The sequence below is a fragment of the Cherax quadricarinatus genome, chromosome 13 (assembly GCF_038502225.1).
Source record: "Cherax quadricarinatus isolate ZL_2023a chromosome 13, ASM3850222v1, whole genome shotgun sequence".
NCBI classification, from domain to species: Eukaryota; Metazoa; Arthropoda; class Malacostraca; order Decapoda; family Parastacidae; genus Cherax; species Cherax quadricarinatus.
The window spans coordinates 20,869,133-20,895,568 of NC_091304.1; the positions used below are offsets into that span (position 1 = coordinate 20,869,133).

General features: G+C 37.3%; 1 protein-coding gene across 2 annotated transcripts; it reads right to left on the reverse strand.

Annotated features, from left to right (window-relative positions):
* Positions 1–1,991: 1,991 nt before the first annotated feature.
* On the reverse strand, positions 1,992–25,583 carry LOC128688689 (U6 snRNA-associated Sm-like protein LSm8). Of its 2 annotated transcripts, XM_053776664.2 has the most exons (4): positions 25,465–25,583; positions 24,281–24,321; positions 11,999–12,126; positions 1,992–5,135 (listed from the first exon to the last, which is right to left on the reverse strand). In XM_053776664.2, the coding sequence occupies exons 1-4, from the start codon at positions 25,493–25,495 to the stop codon at positions 5,045–5,047; spliced, it is 291 nt and encodes a 96-aa protein (XP_053632639.1). In that variant the 5' UTR covers positions 25,496–25,583; the 3' UTR covers positions 1,992–5,044. The 2 variants fall into 2 exon arrangements, with proteins under 2 accessions (XP_053632639.1, XP_053632640.1); XM_053776665.2 differs by lacking the exons at positions 24,281–24,321; positions 25,465–25,583 and adding an exon at positions 18,354–18,503.
* Between the last annotated feature and the right edge of the window lie 853 nt (positions 25,584–26,436).

The window sequence follows — 26,436 nt, forward strand, 5'->3', positions numbered from 1 at the left end:
GGGAGAGGGAGAAGAATAAAAAGGAGGAATCAGGTTATTTATAGAATTGCAAAAAAATCACAGTATGTGTAGGGGCTTAAACCCACAGGTTCAAGCCCCACCCCTTCTATGATTTCTTAGGGCAAAGCCTACACTTCACTATCATAGCATTCCATTAGGTCAATCATATTTACCCCAATTTCACAAACCTCACAAAAATTATGTAAAATGCTCACACTATCACCTTCACTGCTTCTGCATTGCAAATCCAAATCTTGCAGTGCTTTTCTAGACCTTCCTTTTAAACTAAGTTGCATCTTGGAATCAAACAATATCTAAATTTGCTTATTCTGTATTTGTTTTTACCTCTTTTGTCATAAATATAAACTATACAAAACTACACACATCTCATTTGAACACTGATTATACAGAAATATTTTTTAAACTTTAAGTTTTCATTAACAAAATACAGCTGACCCTTAACCCTTTCAGGGTCCAAGGCCCAAATCTGGAGTCACGCACCAGTGTCCAAGAATTTAAAAAAAAAAAATTTGTTATTTTTTCTTATGAAATCGTAGAGAATCTTTTTGTGAAGGTAATAAAACAAAAAGTACGAAAATTGGTGGAAAATTGACGAAATTATGCTCTCGCGAATTTTGATGTGTCAGCGATATTTACGAATCGGCGATTTTGCCGACTTTGACTCCCATTTTAAGCCAATTACATTATTCCAATCAACCAAATTCTTAGCTATTTCACTAGTATTACTTCTATTCTATCGATTGAGCACAAGAAATCGCCAAGTCAACTGTTTCAACTACAAAATAAAGTGATCGGAAATTGTTAATTTGGCCAATTTAACACAAAGTTCAAAATATTCCAATTTCAAAATAGGGTCCAGAATGAACAATGTAGGCATTCCTGGCACTAAACTAACATTTCCTCTGTTCATTAGTTATGTTTTGAGGCTTTACAAATAAATTCCATTTTGATTTTTTATTCACATAATGAATTTTTATTCACACCAAAAAATAGAAGATTTACTGTTATGCAATACTGTAATAATTGTATAAATATCATCACCATATCTGTGAATGTATATTAGACCCACCAGCTGACGTGTATTAGACGTGTGAGGTCGTTTGTTTACTCTTGAATATCGGCAAAAATTTAACATTTCCGCTACTTTGAGCTCAGTTTCAAGCCATTTCCAATGCTAAAACCAATCAAAATCATCTCTATTTCTGTAATATGTCTTCCATTCTATCAAATGAGACCAAGAAATCGCAAATACAACTATAAAAAACATACGAAAAAACACTGCAAAGTTGCTGTTTTAATCGAAAAATCATGATTTCATTTTTTTTTCTCTCATTATACACAGTGTGCTGCAGGATGTGTTTTATGTGGTGCACACATACCACATAGATGTATTCTCTCATATCTAGGCCCAAATGTACCACTCACAGTTTATCAGAGTGAGCTGAGCTCATGGCGTAGATCTACGGTTTGGACCCTGAACGTAAAGCCGTAGATCTACGGGACGGACCCTGAAAGGGTTAAACAACATGGGTTTGAACTGCATAGGTCCATTTATATGCAGATTTCTTCAATAAATATATTGGAAATTTTTGACCGAAAAAATTAAGAAAAAGTTAGGTATTTAATGTATGCATAAAATATATGTAGATACTAGTCTATTTTATCATTTACTACCATAAAATATACACAAATCTATTATAAAAAGTTAAAATTTATCAGAATTTATTATGCACATAAACAATTACAGATTGTACATGTTGCATTTGCAGTCAAGAGAAATGTAAACAAATGTAAGGATGAAATATTAAATCATAATAAATATTCATTTTGATGTCTAGTGCAAGTAAAACATAACATCTACAATGTTATGTATGTATCATATAAGACAATATTGATGTCGGTACTGACAGACAGACAGACGATTCATCTTGTAAACAGATGACATAAACTTGCGGTATTGATGAATACAATTTCTCTAATTTCCTTTATTATAAGAATATAGTACAAAATACATCTTTCTTTCAACACCGAGGTGGGGTGGCCCAAAAGGAAAAACGAAAGTTTCTCCTTTTACATTTAGTAATATATACAGGAGAAGGAGTTACTAGCCCCTTGGTCCCGGCATTTTAGTCGCCTCTTACGACACGCATGGCTTAAGGAGGAAGAATTCTGTTCCACTTCCCCATGGAGAACATAATACATATAGCATACAAAATGTGTGTTAATCGACTGTTATTGGTAGGGCTTCAGGTCAACAGTAGGCCATTAGTAGTTAAGTTTTTGGGAAGTCAAAGTTATACACGGATTTTCGACTGCATAGGGGGTCGGCACCCCTGATCCCCATGTTGTTCAAGGGTCAACTGTATAACTTTCAGCTACACAAACAAATGATTTGTATTTTAATTTTAATCATCTTTCTGCATCTCACACTGAAGATCATGTTCTACTATACTGTTATTGCACTTGTATGTGCTAAGCATTTTTGTGATGTTATTGTAACGTGGTAATTTTTTAGAAGATTGCATTTATATCTTCCTTCATGTAGCCTGCTATTTTAATCAGGGAGAAGTGCTAAACCCACATGGGTTACATAACATCCGGGTAATTCAAAGATTCAGGTTCAGTCTAAGGGAATGATAAGTCCACTTCCTTGGATCAAGAGGACCTCACTTGGGTGGTCAACTATTAAAAAACAAAATATACAATTTAGTCAAATTAAGAGCTAGTGGAGGTATAAGAGAAGAGAAGGGCACTGTAGGAGCCCACAGGTAAGGGCCAGTAGACATCATACAGTGACCCTCTGTTCTCTTGTTCTTATGTACTTCCACTACTACTACTACTAATTCTTTCACTGCTTCTACATTCTTAAATATTCTGTCTACTGCTAGTAATACCATTACTACTTCTACCTTACTACTGCTACCACTGCCACTTCTGCTACCATTACTACTACCACCACTGCTGCTACCATTATTATTATTACTAATGTCATTCTTCTACTACCATCCCACCATTACTATGACTACAACTACAACTGTTTTCTCCCCCCCTCCCTCTTCCTGACTAGTAATCTGACATTCTCTTCTTTTTTTCTCTCACTCAGTTGTGACTTGATAATGGTCCAGGGTAGACCAAAATGTTGTCTTAAGTTTCCTCTCCTATGTGCAGGTTATTTGTGAATGATTCTTATCAACTCTAGCACAATCCTAAACCTTGAATCTTTAATTGCTGACTTGACACACATCTCAACAGAAGCCAGGAAATCCTATGCCATTTTATCTTCATAAATTATCATCTGCAAACATTTTGCAGTACACTTTCTTCACATTCAAAACATTTTCATCTATTTTTGTTTTCAAGGACATTTTTTTATATAGTTATTGTATTTCATCTGAAACTTTGTTCATAAAGCTGTTCTTGAACTAACAGATACAGTATGTTGGTCACCATAACATTTGAAAAAAGGGGAAAATAATATATCTATAATCATACACAGGGACAAAATAGACACCAAGAAAACTCATAAAACCATCATTAATAAAGCAATACAGACAAAGGTAGCAATGATAGATTACAAAAGATTACAAAGGCTACCATAATAATTTTTGAGTAATAAATTACTGGGATACTATCCTACACATTTTAATCTTAGTTTTGTACTATTATTTACTTAAACTGCCACAAATCCTCCATAATAAAAAACTTGCTAAAATGCTCTTTTAAATCATGATTAGATTCAAATTCTTCATTAATTAGCATTTAAGATTTATAATTAGCTCTGAAACTGCTGTGCTATTTCCATATTACAGTACAGTATTACAAAATAGGTTATTTATCCAGGGCAGTACATAATGTGAATATCCTATTATTTATCCAGGGCAGTACATAATATGAATATCCTGTTATTTATCCAGGGCAGTACATAATATGAATATCCTGTTATTTATCCAGGGCAGTACATAATGTGAATATCCTATTATTTATCCAGGGCAGTACATAATATGAATATCCAAGATCATAAATTTTTTAAAGAACAAGAAAGTCTTAAGTACAGTACCTGTATGTGAAAAAATCAAGAAATACTCATACAATGTAAAATTTAGTCATGGAATTGAATAACCATTTTTTTTCTATTATCTTTGCTAATTTTACAAAAGTTAGCAAAAAAACAAGTAGCATCAATATTAGATCTGATTATATATTAAAATCAAACAAACCATGTAACAAAAGCAAATTATGTTGTTATAATACTATGCTTTTCAGAATCGCTTTACTTCGAAATAACTTAAAATGAAAACGGATATGTAGTAGTAAAGTCTGATGCTCTACAGTACAAGTACAGTACTGTACTATGTTACTGACTGTAATGTCAATAGTATGTACAGTACAAGTACTGTACATACTATTGACTATAATGTTTTATTGAAAATGTTCCTCATCATCATAAAATAGTAAAACAGAGCAATAATTTTGACTATTATTGAGCTGACAGCATTCCATTTTCCAGATATTTTATTAATTGTAGTTTTTACTGTCAAGTGAACCACAGACGCTACCCTACTTACGAACATACAGACTCATGAACAGACAGTTTTTATTACAGTATTTATTATTAAAATATGCTTTAGTACTAAGAACCATACATTACTGATACTGTACAGTAATATCTTTAAGTTTTCAATGAACAACAGCACAAAAAGAGAGAGAACAATAAAAACAATGATGATATTAAAAACAATAATAATAATTGTAACAATAGAAAAATGACAAAATAACGACTTACGAGTAATTCAAGATATGAACAGCCTTCTGGAACGTAACTTGTTCGTAAGTTGGGAGGCATCTGTAGTATATGAAATATTTCACATTACAGCTATGCCAAATTTCTTGACTGTCTTAAAATCACACATCATTGTCTCTGATACATAAATCTGGTTTCTTTATGTGAGATATGACAATAATTCTTTCCAGTGCATTTTGTAAGATTTACACTTAATTTTCCATACACTTTTCAATAAGGATATCAAGTTTTACACTCATTCAGAGGTTCTGCTCGAATATTTTCAAGATCTAGTCTTGAATCCAAGTCTTCATCAACTTCTCCAATGAGAGCTCTGCAAGAAAGTTTACTAAATTCTACTTATACTGTATTATTATTAAATAAATTATTTAAGAAATTAATTGCTTTTTAACAAAGACAAGAGCTGTCAGAAAATAGCCTTTTAAAAACAACTTCAAATAAATTGAAATATCAGAACTTTGTTAAACTCTTAATAAATACAAAATTATGAAAATACAGTTCTGTATTATACCAAAAATTTAATGAACAAACTTAGTGTTAAAATTAAGTTATTACACACACACACACACACACCAAACACTATATCTACAGAGACCATGATAATTTATGGGACAAACTGCATACAGAACAATGACTGGTCTTTTAACCTTTTGACTGTTTTGGTCGTATATATACGTCTTACAAGCCAGTGCTTTTGACATGTTTATACTCCAAAATTCTAGTGGGTTCAAATCAAGCTGGTAAGCCCACATGTGAGAGAATGGGTCTGTGTGGTCAGTGTGCGCAATATAAAAAAATCCTGCAGCACGCAGTGCATAATGAGAAAAAAAAACTCCGACCATGTTTTTGGATTAAAACACCAGCTCTGAGGTGTATTTTTGTATAGTACTTATGGTTGTATTCTCGTTTTTTTTTATCTCATTTGATAGAATGGAAGACATATTATAGAAATAGAGATGATTTTGATTGGTTCCATGATGAAAAAGACCTTGAAATTGAGCCCAAAATAGCAGAAATGTTCGATTTTTGCCGATGTTCAAGAGTAAACAAATGACATCACCATCCAATAAGTGTCCAATTAGCCATTCTAATACGCAGTCATGAATGGGTTGACATTATTTATACATTACAATAATGCAGTAATCTGCATAACAGTAAATCTCCTATTTTTTGTGTGTATAAAAATTCAAAATAGAAAGCAAGAGTAATATAAGAGGGGCCTGGAAATGTGACTGATGAACAGAGAAAATATTATTTTAGTGCCAGGAATGTCTGCATTGTTCATTCTGGACCCTATTTTGAAATTGGCATCTTTTTTAATTTGCGTGAAATTGACCAAATTACCAATTTCTGACCACTTTATTGGGTAGTTGAAATTGGTAAATGGGTGGTTTCTTGTACTCAATTGAAAGAACAAATGAAGTTCTAAAGAAATAGCAATGAGTTTGGTCGACTGGAACAATGCAATTGGCGGAAAATAAGGCTCAAAGTTGGCGATATTGCCGATGCGTAAACATCAACTTTGCGAGAGCGTAATTCTGTAAGTTTTCCATCAAATTTCGTACTTTTGGTGTCATTAACATCAGGAAAAGGTTCTCTATCACTTCCTAAGATTTTTTTTTTTTTCAAAAATTTTGCCACACAGAGAGACACTTTAGGATTTGGGGTTGCGACAGTCAAAGCACTAAATGCAGTATAGTATATACTGTGCTATGTTGAGTCCCCTTAACCCTGTGACTGTCGCAAGCCCCTTTCTGAAACTGTCATTCTATTTCCTGATGTCGAAAAGCATTCAAAAAAAAAAAAAAAAAAAAAAAAAAAAAAAAAAAAAAAAAAAAAAACTTTTTCTTACCAAAATGTTAGAATTATTTTACCGAGTGTTTTAACCCTAAATTTTTGCCATCGGTACTTACCGAGATATAGAGGCACAAAGTTGGCAGAAAATGAGCCGCATATGGCAACAGCAGCGAATGCCGCTCACCGGGTATACTATTTATTTATTCCAATTCAAAGGTTTCTTGTATTTTCCAATATTTTTTTTTCTAAGTAACTTATGTGGCCTGTGAGACCAAAGTAAGGTGCATTGTTCAAATATACACTAATTGTATACAACACAATAACTGCAGAAACATTATCATTATTATATTGTTTACAAAACTTGTTTACACAAACCAACAATACAAAACATTGTTTATTACCATTGTTCTATAATATATATACATATGTACAGTCACTGAACACTTTCCTAGAACTGCTGCAGCTTGTGGAACTCTTTGAAACATGGGTATATGCAGAGTGGTACTTGACACTCCTCACACATAAAACGAGTGTCTCTGCATTTTTGTGGGTGTTTTGTGGTATGTGCACATACAACACACCTCTTCTGAGCACTTTTCTTGAAACCAGTAGGAGGCAGTTGTATGGGGTAGTGATCACCAGGCCTCAGACGAGATGGCATGTGTTGGTAATTTCGTGGGCGCTGGTCTATTGCAGGTGTTGCTCCTTGGTACTTGAATATTATTTGTCTGATGACTGACAAACAAAATTCACCATATTTTGGTTTGTTGTTGGTCTTCAACTTGTATATGTTATAAGCATTCAGCATGGAAATATCAAGAAGATGGAAAAAAAGTTTTATGTATCACTTATAACTCTTGCGTACACAATCAGGAAGCCCAATCTGCATGTCACATTTGTCCGCTAAGCGCATATTGAGGTTGTAGTCCATGACAGCTGCAGGTTTTAGAATGGGTTCATTGGTCTCTCTATTCTGCCTGCCATTGTCTGCCATTTTGTTTCAGTGAACTGATGTCAACAATGTGACATCATGTTTGCCATGCCACCAAAATGCCATGATGTCATTGGCAGCAAAGGCCTGTACCTCACCTCTGCGAGTGCCAGCGTCAAACCTAGGTACAGTGGACCCCCGCATAACGATGGCATCACATAGCGATTTTTCCGCATACCGATTACTTTTATCGCAAAATTTTTGCCGCGCATACCGATTAAAAACCTGCTTACCGATTTTCGTCCGAGACGCGTCCAATGTGCCCTCAGCCAGCCTCACATGTGCCGGCCGTCCCATTGTTTACCAGCCAGCCTCCGCGGTAACATCCAAGCATACACTCGGAATATTTCGTATTATTACAGTATTTTCGGTGCTGTTTCTGGAAAATAAGTGACCATGGGCCCCAAGAAAGCTTCTAGTGCCAACCCTACACCTCAAAGGGTAAGAATTACTATAGAAATGAAGAAAGAGATAATTGATAAGTATGAAAGTGGAGTGCGTATAGCCGACCTAGTCAAGCTGTACAAGAAACCCCAATCAACCATCGCTACTATTGTGGGCACCAGAAAGACAATCAAGGAAGCTGTTCTTGCCAAAGGTTCAACTGTGTTTTCGAAACAAAGATCGCAAGTGATGGAAGATGTTGAGAGACTCTTATTGGTGTGGATAAATGAAAAACAGCTAGCAGGAGATAGCATCTCTCAAGCGATCATATGTGAAAAGGCTAGGAAGTTGCATGAGGATTTAATTAAAAAAATGCCTGCAACTAGTGATGATGTGAGTGAATTTAAGGCCAGCAAAGGTTGGTTTGAGAGATTTAAGAAGCGTAGTGGCATCCATAGTGTGATAAGGCATGGTGAGGCTGCCAGTTCGGACCACAAAGCGGCTGAAAAATATGTGCAGGAATTCAAGGAGTACATAGAAACTGAAGGACTGAAACCTGAACAAGTGTTTAATTGTGATGAAACAGGCCTGTTCTGGAAGAAAATGCCAAGCAGGACCTACATTACTCAGGAGGAAAAGGCACTCCCAGGACATAAGCCTATGAAAGACAGGCTTACTTTGTTGATGTGTGCCAATGCTAGTGGTGATTGCAAAGTTGATGAGCTGATAGATCAACTTCAAGAGCAAGAGGCCAGACCTGGGGAAACTGGTTCAGAGGAGGGGAGAGAGAAATTGAAGAAGTTGCCTACTACAAAGATAAAGGAAATCTGTGCTAAGTGGCTTGAAGTGCAAACCTTCATGGATGAAAATCACCCTCACACAGCTATTGCAAGCCGTGCTGGTGATTATTACACTGACAATGTTGTGAAACACTTTAGGCAAGTCATAAAGGAACGAGAGGTACAGGCCACTATGGACAGATATCTTGTGCGAAAGAAGTCCAGTGACTCTGAAGCTGGCCCTAGTGGCATTAAAAAAAGAAGGGAAGTAACCCCAGAAAAGGACTTACTACCTCAAGTCCTAATGGAAGGGGATTCCCCTTCTAAACAGTAAGAAGATAATGCTCTCCCCTCCTCCCATCCCATCAATCATCACCAGATCTTCAATAAAAGTAAGTGTCATTTAATTGTGCATGCCTTTTTCAGTTTGTGTGTATTAAAATTAACATTTCATGTGGTAAAAAAAAATTTTTTTCATACTTTTGGGCGTCTTGCACGGATTAATTTTATTTCCATTATTTCTTATGGGGAAAATTCATTCGCATAACGATTATTTCGCATAACAATTATCCCTCTTGCACGGATTAAAATCGTTAACCGGGGGTCCACTGTATATGCTTATGATTACCATGCACTGTGCCACACACGTCTGTCATGTTCACTTGCAAGAAATCACTGAGTATGGGGCTTGTGTACCAGTCATCAGTATATAATATATGCCCCTTACCAAGATATGGTTCCATCATTGTTCTAACCACATCACCAGATACCCAATAACTTCCTGGTATCTCTCAATGTATTACTGCCTGTGTACACAATTATATCCAAAACCAGACCACTTTTGCAGTCACACAGTGCAAATAACTTTATACCAAAGCGTTTCCTCTTGCTTGGTATGTACTGCTTGAACGACAGTCTGCCTTTGAACAAAATCAATGACTCATCAATAACAAGCTTCCTGAAGGGATAAAAATACATACAGCACTTTTGTTTCAGGTACATAAATACATTCCTGATCTTATATAATCTGTCACTTCAGCATCAAAAAACAATTCACTGGTATAATATCACTAAAACCTGGGGTTGAAATCAGGCGTTCTGTTGACCAGTATGTGGTGACAGTATGCTTATACAGTGGACCCTTGCCTAACGAACGCATCGCATAACATTAAATTCGCCTAACGATACATTTTAATGCTAACTTTTGCCTCGGCTAACACTAAAAAACTCGCCTAACGATATTCGTTCTCGGGTACCAATTAATATCGTTAGGTGAGGGTCCACTGTACACATGTGGCATAAGCATTATTGTGGCAAAGAACAGTTACATCTCTGCCACAGTTGTATCCTTCCACTGGTGTAGCAGTGACCTTGGTGAAAGAATTGTATTTGCCATGGTGTACTCATAGTATGTGTTGCTTTCCCTGACAATAATTTCCATCAGGGGTTCATCAAAGAATAACTGAAAGCATTCCAGTTCAGTGGCATTGTCACCGTGTACACGATGGCCGTATTCCACTCTGTGTTTCATCAAAGTCATGGGGACTGGGAACAAAATTGTCACCTTGCTGCCAATCCCAGATGTGGTCTGCTGGTGGGTTCTGGATATTGAAAGGTGGTTGTGGTTGTGGATGTTGTGGGAGTGTGGGGGTGGCTGTGGCTATGCTGAGTTAGCAGCGTGGGTAGTAGCGTGGCCCGCTGCTGGTGTCACATGACTCATGCCACCGCCAACACCACCACCAGCATCACCTTCTTACCCACGCACATTGCACATCCCCAATGTAACAATATCATCATCTTCACTCTCAGGTCATGGTGTAGGGCCACGGGATGTACTCCGAGATTTACTCCTTTGCCTTGGAAGGGCACATGGCACACTACCAGAATGCATGCTGCGCCGTACATACTGCTGTTTCACTGGCGAATATTCCCCCTCACTGTCACCACTCGAGCTATTTTCAATAACTTGGAAATCCCTATCATTATCACTTTCACTGCTCAGATCCGAGTCCTGGTACAGGTGAACGTGAATGAGACGGCCCAGCACCAGAGGTGGAAGGTTGTGGGTCATCTGGGTTTTCATCACTAATTACGTTATCCTGGGCACTGCTTTCGGTCACACCCTCTTGAAAACCATGGAATTCACTTTCACTGGCACTTCCATCGCTGTTAGAACTATCACTTGGGAACAGTAGACCTCCAATTTGGCAAAGAGTGAGGTACTTCTTACAGCGAGGCATGGTGAAAATGGACTACCAAGATGGATTTCCCGCAATGCACCACTGAGTCCCAGATTTTTTTTCACAGGGCGCACACCCACCACGCAGACCCATTCTCTCACATATAGGCCTACCAGCTTTCTCCCACTTGATTTGAAGCCGCTAGAATTTACGCGTATTAATATGTCGGAAACATTGGCTCATAAGATGTATATATACGACTGAAACAGTCAAAGGGCTAAGAGTCTATGTGCAACATGGAATCCTAAATGGGCTCAACATAAATGTTAAGTTTTAGATTTCAGTGAGGCACTTATTTACATTTAATGAAAAAGAGGATTCTCTACACTACTTTGGGCCCATAGTAGCCACTTAGCCTCCCATTCACAAACAATACAGCCTAAAAGTGCTAAAAGTCCTTCTTTCCGCTCAACAGTTGGCACCAAGTGATTGTTAATCAAATTCCCAAGTCAATCACATGGATCCTGCCAACTAAGCCCCACCAGTTGTAGGTTTTGACTTGTCATTCACTCGACATAAGAACTTATGTTAAATGGGAATTAGGAGATGGGGAAGGGGATGCCATTTAACAGCAGAGAAAAACCATTTTCCTTTTACAAGGGTAAGTATTTTATGCTTTGTGGAATCAAACGCCATTAGAATCACTTTAACATGGCCCAGACACCTCGTGGAGCCTGCTCCACTAGATCTGGAGTGCTGCTTCCCCCTAGAGCTAAAAAAAATATCCATTGAATGGAAAGGAATTGACTTGGTGTTCAAATTCAAAAGCTGAACTAGCAAGATAGGAGGACATAACATTCCAACCTAGGCTGGTAAAAGTATCTGACATAGAATAGTAAGTGCTAAAAAGTAAATTTTTAAAAAATTACTATACAAAATAAATTAAATACTGATGGTGGCATATCAAAGAACATAAAACTATCCAGCATTATAAATTCTACAGTAGTACAACAAATCTCATTCATTAGTTTGATGATTTACTCACACATTATCACCTCTGACGACATAAAGCCCCAGAATAACTTGCTCGACACCTCGATGAGAACTGTAGACCCGCTCGTGACACTCGTCCATGATCAGGTTCACAGTTTGATCAAAGCCTTTCAATGTTCCCTAAATTGTGTAATAAAAATTAAATACAGTATAGCACTGCCATCTAATTATTATTTACTTACAATTAAACAGCAAATAATCCAGAAAAATAATATAAAATGAAAAGATATAAAAATATATCCAGAGTTTTTTTTTAACACATCGGCCATTTCCCACCAAGGCAGGGTGACCCAAAAAGAAAACAATTTCATCATCATTCAACACTTTCACCATCACTCATACATAATAACTGTCTTTGCAGAGGTGCTCAGATATGACAGTTTAGATGTCCCTCTAAACTGCCAATATCCCAAACCCCTCGTTTAAAGTGAAGGCATTGTACGTACTTCCCATTTCCAGGACTCGAGTCCAGCTAAGCAGTTTCCCTGAATTCCTTCACAAAATAATACCCTGCTCACATTCCAACAGCTCATCAGGTCCCAAAAACCATTCATCTCCATTTACTCCTATCTAACACTCTCACACACACTTCCTGGAAGTCCAAGCCCCTTGCCCACAAAACCTCCTTTACCTCCCTCCGTCCAACCTTTTCAAGGACAACCCCTACCCTGCCTTCCTTCTGCTACAGATTTATACGTTCTCCAAGTCATTCTACTATTTTGTTCCATTCTTTCTAAATGATCGAACCACCTCAACAACCTCTCTTCAGTCTTCTGACTAATACTTTTAGTAACTCAACACCTCCTCCCAATTTCCACACTATGAATTCTCTGCATAATATTTACACCACACACTGCCCTTAGACACGACATCTCTGCCTCCAGCCTCCTCCTCGCTGCAGCATTTACAACCCATACTTCACACCCATATAAGTGTTAGTACCACTATACTCTCATACATTCCCTTCTTTGCCTCCATGGGCAACATTTTTTGTCTCCACAGACGCCTCAACGAACCACTCACCTTTTTCCCTCCATCAGCTCTATGGTTAACCTTATCCTTCATAAACCCATCTGCTGACAAGTCAACTCCCAAATATCTGAAAACATTCACTTCTTCCATACTTCCTCCAATTTTTCTTTATCTAAATTGTTTGATGCCCTCATCAGCTTACTCTTAACTATGCTCACTTTTAACTTTCTACCTTTACACACCCTCCAAAACTCGTACACTAAGATTTGCAATTTTTCTTTAGATTCTACTAAAAGCACAGTATCATCAGCAAAAAGTAACTGTGTCAACTCCCATTTTGTATTTGATTCCCCATAATTTAATCCCACCCCTCTCCCCAACACCCTAGCATTTACTTCTTTTACAACCCCATCTATAAATATATTAAACAACCATGGTCACATTACACATCCCTGTCTAAGGCCTACTTTTACTGGGAAGTAATCTCCATTTGTCCTAGATACCCTAATCTGAGCCTCACTATCCTCATAAAAATTCTTTACATCATTTAGTAACTTCCTACCTATTCCATACACTTGCAACATCTGCCACATTGCTCCCCTATCCACTCTATCACATGCATTTTCTAAATCCATAAATGCAATGAAGACTTCTTTACCTTTATCTAAATACTGTTCACATATATGCTTCAATGTAAACACTTGATTTACACATCCCCTACCTATTCTAAAGCCTCCTTGTTCATATGCAATTCTGTTCTGTCTTGCCTCTAATTAAATACATGTAAAGTTTAAAATACTAAATTACTGAAACATCGTCATAAGTGTCATTCTCGTATGTGCAGGTTATGTGTACTGTTTAGAATAAGAATATTCCCAAGTGTTTGAAAATTTCTAATATTTATCTGTTAATGCCTAAAAAAAACTATTCATACAAGATTATAATGTACCCTTAAAAGCTTATAATGTAATGTACTTCAATGGCTGTGCCTAAAGAAGAAAACACATTACTATCATTCATTCAATAATTGTTTTGCTTGAAGTGTGCTGACACACTTATCTTCATATGTTGCCTAGAATTCCAGTACACAGCAATGCTGAGCAATATCACAATGAATAACACACTTCATAATACTGACTTATTAATTCCAACCCCTGCCTGTAACATAAATGATGGGCAGGCTGGTGAAGACTTTACTCTCCAAAACTATTGGTACTGCTAGCATAAACTTTTAGCAGTATAAGGAGACAATTTCTCAAGCAAATTTCTTGTAGCAAAGTAATGAAAACTCATCAAATCAAGGCTTTTTCATGAAAGATGATAAAAGTTTAATAAAGAAAATAAAAAGAAATTGTTACAGTACTTCTGAGCTAAAATATCTCAGATGATCCTAAATATGGCAATAAAAATTAAATGTTCTTAATTTTAACACAAAAATAAAATGTGGATGAATTCTTGTCATACAAAAGTAAAACACAAAACAGTCCACAAAATATAAGTAGAGGGTTCCTTTTCTCTTCTTTCTTCTTTCAACAAACTGGCTATATACCACTGAAGCAGGATGGCCCAAAAAGGAAGAAACAAGTCTCTCTTTTTAACTTTAGTAATGTATACAGGAGAAGGGGTTACTAGACTCTTGCTCCCAGCATTTTATTCACTATTAATACTCAGAAGTATAACTGGTAAAATACCAATTGAAAGTGCTGTATTAGGTCACATCAATGGATACTGTATTGTAATACATTTACAAAAACTAAAATTAAAAGCTACAAGCAGTATCATATAAGATGTAGGATACATATGTATATGGTTTTACACCATGTACCTATGTATGTATTTTAATAAAAGTAAATTTCTTGAGAGAAAATAAAAAAAAAACATGAGAATATGTACATGAGAATAGTGTTAGAGTGTTCAGCAGAAGTTTGTGGTTACAGGAAAGTGGGTGCGGGAGGGAAGAGGAGCGATTGGTGGAATGATGATGTAAACAGAGTAGTAAGGGAGAAAAAGTTAGCATATGAGAAGTTTTTACAAAGTAGAAGTGATGCAAGGAGGGAAGAGTATATGGAGAAAAAGAGAGAGGTTAAGAGAGTGGTGAAGCAATGTAAAAAGAGAGCAAATGAGAGAGTGGGTGAGATGTTATCAACAAATTTTGTTGAAAATAAGAAAAAGTTTTGGAGTGAGATTAACAAGTTAAGGAAGCCGAGAGAACAAATGGATTTGTCAGTTAAAAATAGGAGAGGAGAGTTATTAAATGGAGAGTAAGAGGTATTGGGAAGATGGAGGGAATATTTTGAGGAATTGTTAAATGTTGATGAAGATAGGGAAGCCGTGATTTCGTGTATAGGGCAAGGAGGAATAACATCTTGTAGGAGTGAGGAAGAGCCAGTTGTGAGTGTGGGGGAAGTTCGTGAGGCAGTAGGTAAAATGAAAGGGGGTAAGGCAGCCGGGATTGATGGGATAAAGATAGAAATGTTAAAAGCAGGTGGGGATATAGTTTTGGAGTGGTTGGTGCAATTATTTAATAAATGTATGGAAGAGGGTAAGGTACCTAGGGATTGGCAGAGAGCATGCATAGTTCCTTTGTATAAAGGCAAAGGGGACAAAAGAGAGTGCAAAAATTATAGGGGGGTAAGTCTGTTGAGTATACCTGGTAAAGTGTATGGTAGAGTTATTATTGAAAGAATTAAAAGTAAGACTGAGAATAGGATAGCAGATGAACAAGGAGGCTTTAGGAAAGGTAGGGGGTGTGTGGACCAGGTGTTTACAGTGAAACATATAAGTGAACAGTATTTAGATAAGGCTAAAGAGGTCTTTGTGGCATTTATGGATTTGGAAAAGGCGTATGACAGGGTGGATAGGGGGGCAATGTGGCAGATATTGCAGGTGTATGGTGTAGGAGGTAGGTTACTGAAAGCAGTGAAGAGATTTTACGAGGATAGTGAGGCTCAAGTTAGAGTACATAGGAAAGAGGGAAATTATTTCCCAGTAAAAGTAGGCCTTAGACAGGGATGTGTGATGTCACCGTGGTTGTTTAATATATTTATAGATGGGGTTGTAAGAGAAGCAAATGTGAGGGTCTTGACAAGAGGCGTGGAGTTAAAAGATAAGGAATCACACATTAAGTGGGAGTTGTCACAGTTGCTCTTTGCTGATGACACTGTGCTCTTGGGAGATTCTGAAGAGAAGTTGCAGAGATTGGTGGATGAATTTGGTAGGGTGTGCAAAAGAAGAAAATTAAAAGTGAATACAGGAAAGAGTAAGGTTATGAGGATAACAAAAATATTAGGTGATGAAAGATTGGATATCAGATTGGAGGGAGAGAGTATGGAGGAGGTGAATGTATTCAGATATTTGGGAGTGGACGTGTCAGCGGATGGGTCTATGAAGGATGAGGTGAATCATAGAATTGATGAGGGGAAAAGGGTGAGTGGTGCACTTAGGAGTCTGTGGAGACAAAGAACTTTGTCCTTGGAGGCAAAGAGGGGAATGTATGAGAGTATAGTTTTACCAACACTCTTATATGGGTGTGAAGCATGGGTGATGAATGTTGCAGCGAGAAGGCTGGAGGCAGTGGAGATGTCATGTCTGAGGGCAATGTGTGGTGTGAATATAATGCAGAGAATTCGTAGTTTGGAAGTTAGGAGGAGGTGCGGGATTACCAAAACTGTTGTCCAGAGGGCTGAGGAAGGGTTGTTGAGGTGGTTCGGACATGTAGAGAGAATGGAGCGAAACAGAATGACTTCAAGAGTGTATCAGTCTGTAGTGGAAGGAAGGCGGGGTAGGGGTCGGCCTAGGAAAGGTTGGAGGGAGGGGGTAAAGGAGGTTTTGTGTGCGAGGGGCTTGGACTTCCAGCAGGCGTGCGTGAGCGTGTTTGATAGGAGTGAATGGAGACGAATGGTTTTTAATACTTGATGTGCTGTTGGAGTGTGAGCAAAGTAACATTTATGAAGGGGTTCAGGGAAACCGGCAGGCCGGACTTGAGTCCTGGAGATGGGAAGTACAGTGCCTGCACTCTGAAGGAGGGGTGTTAATGTTGCAGTTTAAAAACTGTAGTGTAAAGCACCCTTCTGGCAAGACAGTGATGGAGTGAATGATGGTGAAAGTTTTTCTTTTTCGGGCCACCCTGCCTTGGTGGGAATCAGCCAATGTGATAATAAAAAAAAAAATAATATTGCAAAAAAAAAAAAAATCAAGAATTTTCAGTGAATATGAAATAGTGGAATTAAGGACAATAACTTCCTTTCAATGCAGTTTAGAGTGCACTCTGCTTAAAATTTTGAAAAATTTTTCAACTAAGTATAATGCATCTATTATTTTTGATAACAGCAACAAATTTCAAATGTTGTACATATTTCACAAAATGCCTCAAACTGCTGTAAAATGTCAAAATATATAATAAAAACAAGTTTTCTAATCTTAACCCTTTCACTGTTGGTCTCATAATATTACGGCTTGTAAGCCAGTGTCAATCCCGTAATATGACACCAAAATTCTAGCGGTTTACAGTCTTGTGGGAGATACCTGGTAGGCCTACATATGAGAGAATGGGTCTGAGTGGTCAGTGTGTGTGCAGTTTCAAAAAAAAAAAAAAAAAAAAAAAAAAAAAAAAAAAAAAAAAAAAAAAAAAAAAAAAAAAAAAAAAAAAAAAAAAAAAAAACTGTAGCACTGCAGTGCATAATGAGAAAAAAAAAACGGCAACTATTTTTGGTTTAAAACAGCGAATTTGTGGTGTATTTTCGTAAGGTATTTATGGTTATATTCTCATTTTCTTGGTCTCATTTGATAGAATGAAAGATGTATTACAGAAATAGAGATGATTCTGAATGGTTTACAGAATAAAAGTACCTTGAAATTGAGGTCAAATTAGTGGAAATGTTTGATTTTTGCCAATGTTCAAGAGTAAACAAATCACGTCATATGTCCAATACACATCAACTGGTGGGTCTAATGTGCTTTCACAAATGTTGATATTACTTGTACCATTTTTACAATAATGCAGTAGTCTGCGTAACAGTAAATATTCTATTTTTTGTGTGAATAAAATTCAAAATGGAAAGCCAGCGTAATATAAGAGGGGCCTGGAGACATGACTAATGAACAGAGAAAATGTTACAGTAGACTGTCGTATAACATGGTAGTTATGTTCCTGAAAACGCCGTGGTAGTTAAAAAAGTGTTATACAAACTGAAGAACTTACGGGAAAAATAGGATTATGTTCCTGGGAGCCCCCAAAAAGCCAAAGAAATGTTTTTTTTAGACCAACAGATCTTACAAAAATAAAAGTGAATGTGTAATTGCAGTTCATTGTCGTGATATATTGTGTTTTAACTGCTTAAGACTACAAATGCAACAGAAATAATAGTATTTCTTACCTTAAATTGTGAGTGCTGGTGTCTGTTGATCATTGTGAAGAGAGTGGAGAGTTACGCTGTGGCCCTACTGGGCTGAGGTGGATTGCAGAGGTTCTGGTACTGAAGTCGATGGTTGTACTGGAGTGTGCATAAATTCTGTTATGGATTTCTGGGCTATTTTACCCTGCAGTACATTATACAGCTGAAGATAATGTATCAGCTGCAATAGACAATGTTTCAGAGCACTGCTTTTAGATTTGTCAGGGTCCTCCTCAGTAAAAAAGTGTAACTTTAAGTCAGTCAGCAAGTCATGTCAGTCAGTAAATCAGTCAAGTCTGTCAATAAGTCAGTCAAGTCAGTCATTCATCACACAAACTCGTACATACTTACCTCATTCTTTTTAATTGTACAAACTGACGCTTCATTAAGGCCTCAGGCTATCTCTTGTCTAATATCTCTTATTTTCTTCATTAACTCTCAAGACTTAAACATTTATAACTTTTCTTGCCACTTTCGGCAACACTGGTATGCGTACTGGGTGCCATGATTGCTTGGCAGATACAAGATATGGCAATTAAAATGTCAAAACACTATTCACAAACACAGCTAGTTCCTAATACAATGGAACTGGACAAATATGAACGAATGCTGGGATGGGGGTGGCGAGAGTGTTGGGGTGTGGTGGGAGTGTCTGGGGTGGACGCATGCTCCAAATTTTTTCTCCTCCTGCAAACTGAACCATGTTGAGTTAATTTTATGAAGTGTTGTACAAAAATTGCCGCAATTCTTCAATAGTATTACAACCAAAACATGCCACACAAAACCGTGTTAAATGACAGTCTACTGTATTGTAGTGCTAGGAATGTTTGCAATGTTAACCCTTTCAGGGTCCGTCCCGTAGATCTACGGCTTTACGTTCAGGGTCCAAACCATAGATCTACGCCATGAGCTCAGCTCACTCTGATACACTGTGAGTGGTACATTTGGGCCTAGATATGAGAGAATACATCTATGTGGTATGTGTGCACCACATAAAACAGATCCTGCAGCACACTGTGTATAATGAGAGAAAAAAAATGAAATCATGATTTTTCGATTAAAACAGCAACTTTGCAGTGTTTTTTCGTATGTTTTTTATTGTTGTATTTGCGATTTCTTGGTCTCATTTGATAGAATGGAAGACATATTACAGAAATAGAGATGATTTTGATTGGTTTTAGCATTGGAAATGGCTTGAAACTGAGCTCAAAGTAGCGGAAATGTTAAATTTTTGCCGATATTCAAGAGTAAACAAACGACCTCACACGTCTAATACACATCAGCTGGTGAGTCTAATATATATTCACAAATATGGTGATGATATGTATACAATTATTACAGTATTGCATAACAGTAAATCTTCTATTTTTTGGTGTGAATAAAAATTCATTTTGTGAATAAAAAATCAAAATGGAATTTATTTGTAAAGCCTCAAAACATAACTAATGAACAGAGGAAATGTTAGTTTAGTGCCAGGAATGCCTACATTGTTCATTCTGGACCCTATTTTGAAATTGGAATATTTTGAACTTTGTGTTAAATTGGCCAAATTAACAATTTCCGATCACTTTATTTTGTAGTTGAAACAGTTGACTTGGCGATTTCTTGTGCTCAATCGATAGAATAGAAGTAATACTAGTGAAATAGCTAAGAATTTGGTTGATTGGAATAATGTAATTGGCCTAAAATGGGAGTCAAAGTCGGCAAAATCGCCGATTCGTAAATATCGCTGACACATCAAAATTCGCGAGAGCATAATTTCGTCAATTTTCCACCAAATTTCGTACTTTTTGTTTTATTACCTTCACAAAAAGATTCTCTACGATTTCATAAGAAAAAATAACAAATTTTTTTTTTGAAAATTCTTGGACACTGGTGCGTGACTCCAGATTTGGGCCTTGGACCCTGAAAGGGTTAATTCTGAACCCTATTCTGAAAATGGCCTTCCTTGAATTTTGTATGAATTGGCCAAATTACCAATTTAAGAGCATAAGAAAGGAGGAACACTGCAGCAGGCCTGTTGGCCCATACTAGGCAGGTCCTTCACAATCCATCCCACTAACCAAATATTTGCCCAACTCAATTTTCAATGCTACCCAAGAAATAATCTTTGATAATTCTATTTACCCATGTGCAAGTCCCACTCAAATCCAACCCCTCTCACTCATGTGGGAAAATTTATGGAATCAATAATTGCCGAGGCAATTCGTAGCCACCTTGATAAGCATAAATTAATCAACGAATCTCAGCATGGTTTTACAAAGGGGCGTTCCTGCCTTACGAATTTATTAACTTTTTTCACTAAGGTATTTGAGGAGGTAGATCATGGTAATGAATATGATATTGTGTATATGGACTTCAGTAAGGCTTTTGACAGGGTCCCACATCAAAGACTATTGAGGAAAATTAAAGCACATGGAATAGGAGGAGAAATTTTTTCCTGGATAGAGGCATGGTTGACAAATAGGCAGCAGAGAGTTTGCATAAATGGGGAGAAATCAGAGTGGGGAAGCGTCACGAGCGGTGTTCCACAGGGGTCAGTGTTGGGCCCCCTGCTGTTCACAATCTACATAAACGACATAGATGAGGGCATAAAGAGCGACATCAGCAAGTTTGCCGATGACACCAAAATAGGCCGTCGAATTCATTCTGACGAGGACATTCGAGCACTCCAGGAAGATTTGAATAGACTGATGCAGTGGTCGGAGAAGTGGCAGATGCAGTTTAATATAGACAAATGCAAAGTTCTAAATGTTGGACAGGACAATAACCATGCCACATATAAACTAAATAATGTAGATCTTAATATTACGGATTGCGAAAAAGATTTAGGAGTTCTGGTTAGCAGTAATCTGAAACCAAGACAACAGTGCATAAGTGTTCGCAATAAAGCTAATAGAATCCTTGGCTTCATATCAAGAAGCATAAATAATAGGAGTCCTCAGGTTGTTCTTCAACTCTATACATCCTTGGTTAGGCCTCATTTAGATTATGCTGCACAGTTTTGGTCACCGTATTACAGAATGGATATAAATTCTCTGGAAAATGTACAAAGGAGGATGACAAAGTTGATCCCATGTATCAGAAACCTTCCCTATGAGGATAGACTGAGGGCCCTGAAACTGCACTCTCTAGAAAGACGTAGAATTAGGGGGGATATGATTGAGGTGTATAAATGGAAGACAGGAATAAATAAAGGGGATGTAAATAGTGTGCTGAAAATATCTAGCCTAGACAGGACTCGCAGCAATGGTTTTAAGTTGGAAAAATTCAGATTCAGGAAGGATATAGGAAAGTACTGGTTTGGTAATAGAGTTGTGGATGAGTGGAACAAACTCCCAAGTACCGTTATAGAGGCCAGAACGTTGTGTAGCTTTAAAAATAGGTTGGATAAATACATGAGTAGATGTGGGTGGGTGTGAGTTAGACCTGATAGCTTGTGCTACCAGGTCGGTTGCCGTGTTCCTCCCTTAAGTCAATGTGACCTGACCTGACTAGGTTGGGTGCATTGGCTTAAGCCGGTAGGAGACTTGGACCTGCCTCGCATGGGCCAGTAGGCCTTCTGCAGTGTTCCTTCGTTCTTATGTTCTTCTTATGTTCTTATGTATTTATCCAACCTAAATTGGAAACTACCCAAGGTTTTAGCCTCGATAACCCTACTAGGCAGACTGTTCCACTCATCAACTACCCTATTTCCAAACCAATACTTTAAGAACATAAAAATGGAGGAACACTGCAGAATGCCTACTGGCCCATACAAGGCAGGTCCTTATCAAAACGACCCCTACTCAAAGCTTCCCAAGAATATCCTCCCATACCCAATGACACCAATCAAACCCAGCCCCTCCCACTCATATATTTGTCCAATCTCTTTTTAAAGCCACCCAAGGTCCTAGCCTCGATCATCCTACTCGGGAGATTGTTTCACGCATCCACAACTCTGTTAGAAAACAAGTACTTACCTTAAGTAAACAGGCAGTTTCTTGTACTCAATCGATAGTACAAAAGGAGTTTTAGCGAAATAGCTATGAGTTTAGTCGACTGGAACAATGGAATTGGCCACAAATAGGGCTCAAAGTAGGCGAAATCGCCGATGCATAAATATAACCAAGACTGCTAACATTGTGAGAGTGTAATTTCATAAGTTTTCCATCAATTTTCATACTTTTGGTTTCATTACCATTAGAAAAAATTTTTAAATTCTTTGACACTGAGAGCAAGTTTGTGAGCAGGGGTTGAGAAAGTGAAAGGGTTATTAAATGATAAGATTACATATTTTTTAATGATACAGTAAAGCCTCATATTACACAGTAGTTATGTTCCTGAAAATGCTAGTTTAGATAAATCTGTATTATATAAAGTGAAGAACTTATGGGAAAAATAGGGTTACATTTCTGGGAACCCCCCCTCCCCCCCTCCCAAAAGCAACAACTTTTTTAGATATCCAGATCTTACAAAAATAAAAATGATAATGTTTTTGTTTCTTACATTCCTAATCTGATATAACTTATAATTTTGTCAGGCCTTGTTTTGTCTCACTACAAATTCATCAGTGGGGATGCATGGTGTGGCCCTACTGGGCTGAGGTGGATGGTTGTTGGTTGTCGGCAGAAGAGGATGGTTAAGGTTCTGGTACTAAAGTCAATGGTTGTATTGGAGTGTGTATAAATTCTGTAATGGATCTCTAGCTTCTTTTACCCTGTAGAACATTATACATAATTCCAAAAGCTTGGTACTGCCAGGTTGAAGTCAGAGTCCGCTGATGGAACTAAATTTTCATCACTTTTCTTGTGTAATTACATTTGAATGACTTAATAACTACCCGATCCATTGGTTGTATTAAAGATTTTGTATTTGGAAGTACAAATACAACTTTAATATGTGGGGCCACATCCAGCAAAGCTTGTGGATGAGTACAGGAATTATCAAGAATGAAGAGAGCCTAGAATGCAAGGTCCTTGCTGTGCAGGTAAAACTTTACTTCAGGAATAAAGTTATGCTTAAACCAGTCAATAAATATTTCCTCTGTCATTCATGCTGACTGGTTTGACCTCCAAATTACTGGTAAGGCGTTTTTATCTACACCTTTCAAAGCACGAGGATTCTTAGAGTGGTAAATAACCATGGGCTTACACTTGAAATCACCTGATGCATTATCACAAAGGAGCAAGGTGAAGCGATCCTTTGCTGCCTTGAAGCCTGGTGCAGCCCCACAGAGACAGTGGTCTCACCCACAGCCAGGTGGCAGCTTGTGCTAGGGAAATATCCCAAGGGCGACACTCCAAATTTTTTCCCCTCCCGCAAACCGAGCTGTGTTAAGTTAATTTTATGAAGTGTTGTATAAAATTATGCTGCAATTTTTCAACAGTGTAATAACCAAAACGTGCCAAATAAATCCATGTAATACAAGGGTCTACTATGAAAAATTCATCATAAGATATACATTTCTGAACTTTTTACTATAATATACTGTATTTTTATTAAAATGCTTTATAATATACTTACCCTCTCTCACTAAGGTAGGATGACCCAAAAAACGACAGTAATAGCTAGCAGGTATCAGAATTTTACAAAATCATACTAAATAAAATGTTATTAGGAATGGTAATATGTTACAATGAAAGACTAATAAAAAATTACAAGGAACTGCTAGGAAAATGTTGAAAGATATTTTCAAGGAATTGTTAACAAAATTTTTCTAGGAAGTGTTACTACAAAGTTACAAGGAATTACTTACAAAATGTTAAAAGTAACTGTTAACAAAAATGTTTCAAGAAACTGTTAGCAAAAATGATAAGCTAAAAAGACAAAAATTACCCTTTTCCCCACAATTTTTTTTTAAGTAAACTCTTGGTAGGTTAATGATGGATACTTAGAACTGATAATAAATTAATTAATGTAAAACTTACCACAATATTCCTCCCATCAGCTGTTATAACAGAGACAAGATCTGAACCAAGGGTTAAGAACAAATCTAACAAGTGAATAATTAAAGTAAGATAAGACAAGATTTTGTTTGGAGGGTTTATCCACCCAGGATAACCCAATAGTCAGTGCAGCATCAGGGACTATCTGTCTTATTTCCAGTGGAATTCTTCAGTCTTGTCACCCAAGATGCAACCCATAACAGTTGCCTAACACCCAGGTACTTACTTACTGTTACATGAACAGGGGAAACAGGTATAAGGAAACATGTTGTAGTGCTGCATCTTGCTTGTTTTGTTTATTTAATTCATGTTAAGTACTAAACCCGTGTGGGTCATTCAGCACATGATGTGGTGGAGGCTTGATCCTCCGTCAGCAGAGAGTGAGAGAGACAAGCTTCCTCTTTGTACTCATATAATACCAGCAAAGGTTAGTTGTGACAATCATGTTCAGACATAATACATAACCAACCAATATGTAGGCATATAATTTATATTGTGAATATATTAACATGCTGCATTAGTCATTAGAGATAAAACATGTGTACAACTACAGTAATTATATGTTTATTGCAACCATTGTACCGTACAAGGGGTACTAACGTAAAGATTAAATAAGTTTATTTAGGCAGAAGTACACCTAAGTGCAATTATCATTATTGTTATAATCATGAGGGAGCACTAAACCCGCAGGATTATACAGCGCATGTGGTGGGAGGGGGTGGAAAATATTCAGGATCAATTCAGGGAACTGGAGCACAGATCCAATTCCCTAGATCAGGAGCCCCTCACCAGCATCAAGGAACCTCCCTTGAGGGGTCAATTATCACACATTGTGTAAATTATCTAGGATAACTCACTGGGGTTCTTGATTACTGTTACTGATACACAAAAATGAAAATAAGTCATTTTGTCTGACTTTTTGGGGGGCTATCCTTGGTAATTTACAAATATGTTACTGTATATCATTATTGTACTGTATATCATTATTGTACTTATGTGTACCTGTACCTAAACAAACTTACGATGACTTAACCCCTGGATATCTTAAAAAAAATTGAAAGCAGTGCAGTTACGATGACTGTACCACTATGCAGACCTAGACTGGTCACAGATTAGTAAACTACCATTGACAAAAACAAAAAACGCCTAAGTGCTAATAAGGATACGATTGACGTAACTCTCGAGTGCGTTGGTCATATTTATGACTTAGAGAACACGAGGCAACTCTTTGAAACGTTGTTGTTGTTAGGGTTGTTAAGGGTAACCATATCGTAAGCCCTATTAAGTTCTACCTCCCTCTTCATGGGGCCTAACGAGTTGTAGGTTAATAATAATATAATAATATATTTATTTACTACATGTACAAGGTATATAGGCCTAGCTGACATCAATGACATACTACTATACAGAAAGTCGCTTGTTATGCTGAGCATTTCGGGCAAATTAGGCCTGGTGGTTAAATCTCTCGCTTCACACGGCGAGGGCCTGGATTCGATTCCCAGCCTGAGTAGAAATATTGGGCGTGTTTCTTTCCACTTGTTGTCTATGTTTCCCATCAGTAAAATGGGTACCTGGGTGTTAGTCGACTGGTGTGGGTCGCATCCTGGGACACTGACCTAATTTGCCCGAAATGTTCAGCATAACAAAGGGCTTTCTATATTGTAGTATGTCATTGATGTCAGTTAGGTCTGTATACCATGTACATGTACTTGTAGTAAATAAAGATATTATTATTATTATTAGTTTTGCCCCAGGATGCGACCCACACCAGTCCACTAACACCCAGGTATCAATTTTACACTGATGTGTGAACAGAGACAGCAGGTGTCTTATGGAAACATGTCCTAATGTTTTCCAGCCGTACTGGAGATTCGAACTCCGGACCTCAGTGTGTGTGAGCTGGAAAATATACCGAGAACTTTCACGGCTCATAAACTCAGTCAACCACCTAAATTACTGGGAGTACCTTAATTCCCTCGAACTGTACTCCTTAGATACATGAAAATTTACAACTGGAAGATTCTGGAGGGATTGGTCCCAAACCCGTACACCAAAATATCTATATATGAATACAAAGGGCTGGACAGACAATGCAAGATACCCCCGGTAAAAAGCAGGGGACCGAAGAGTACACTCAA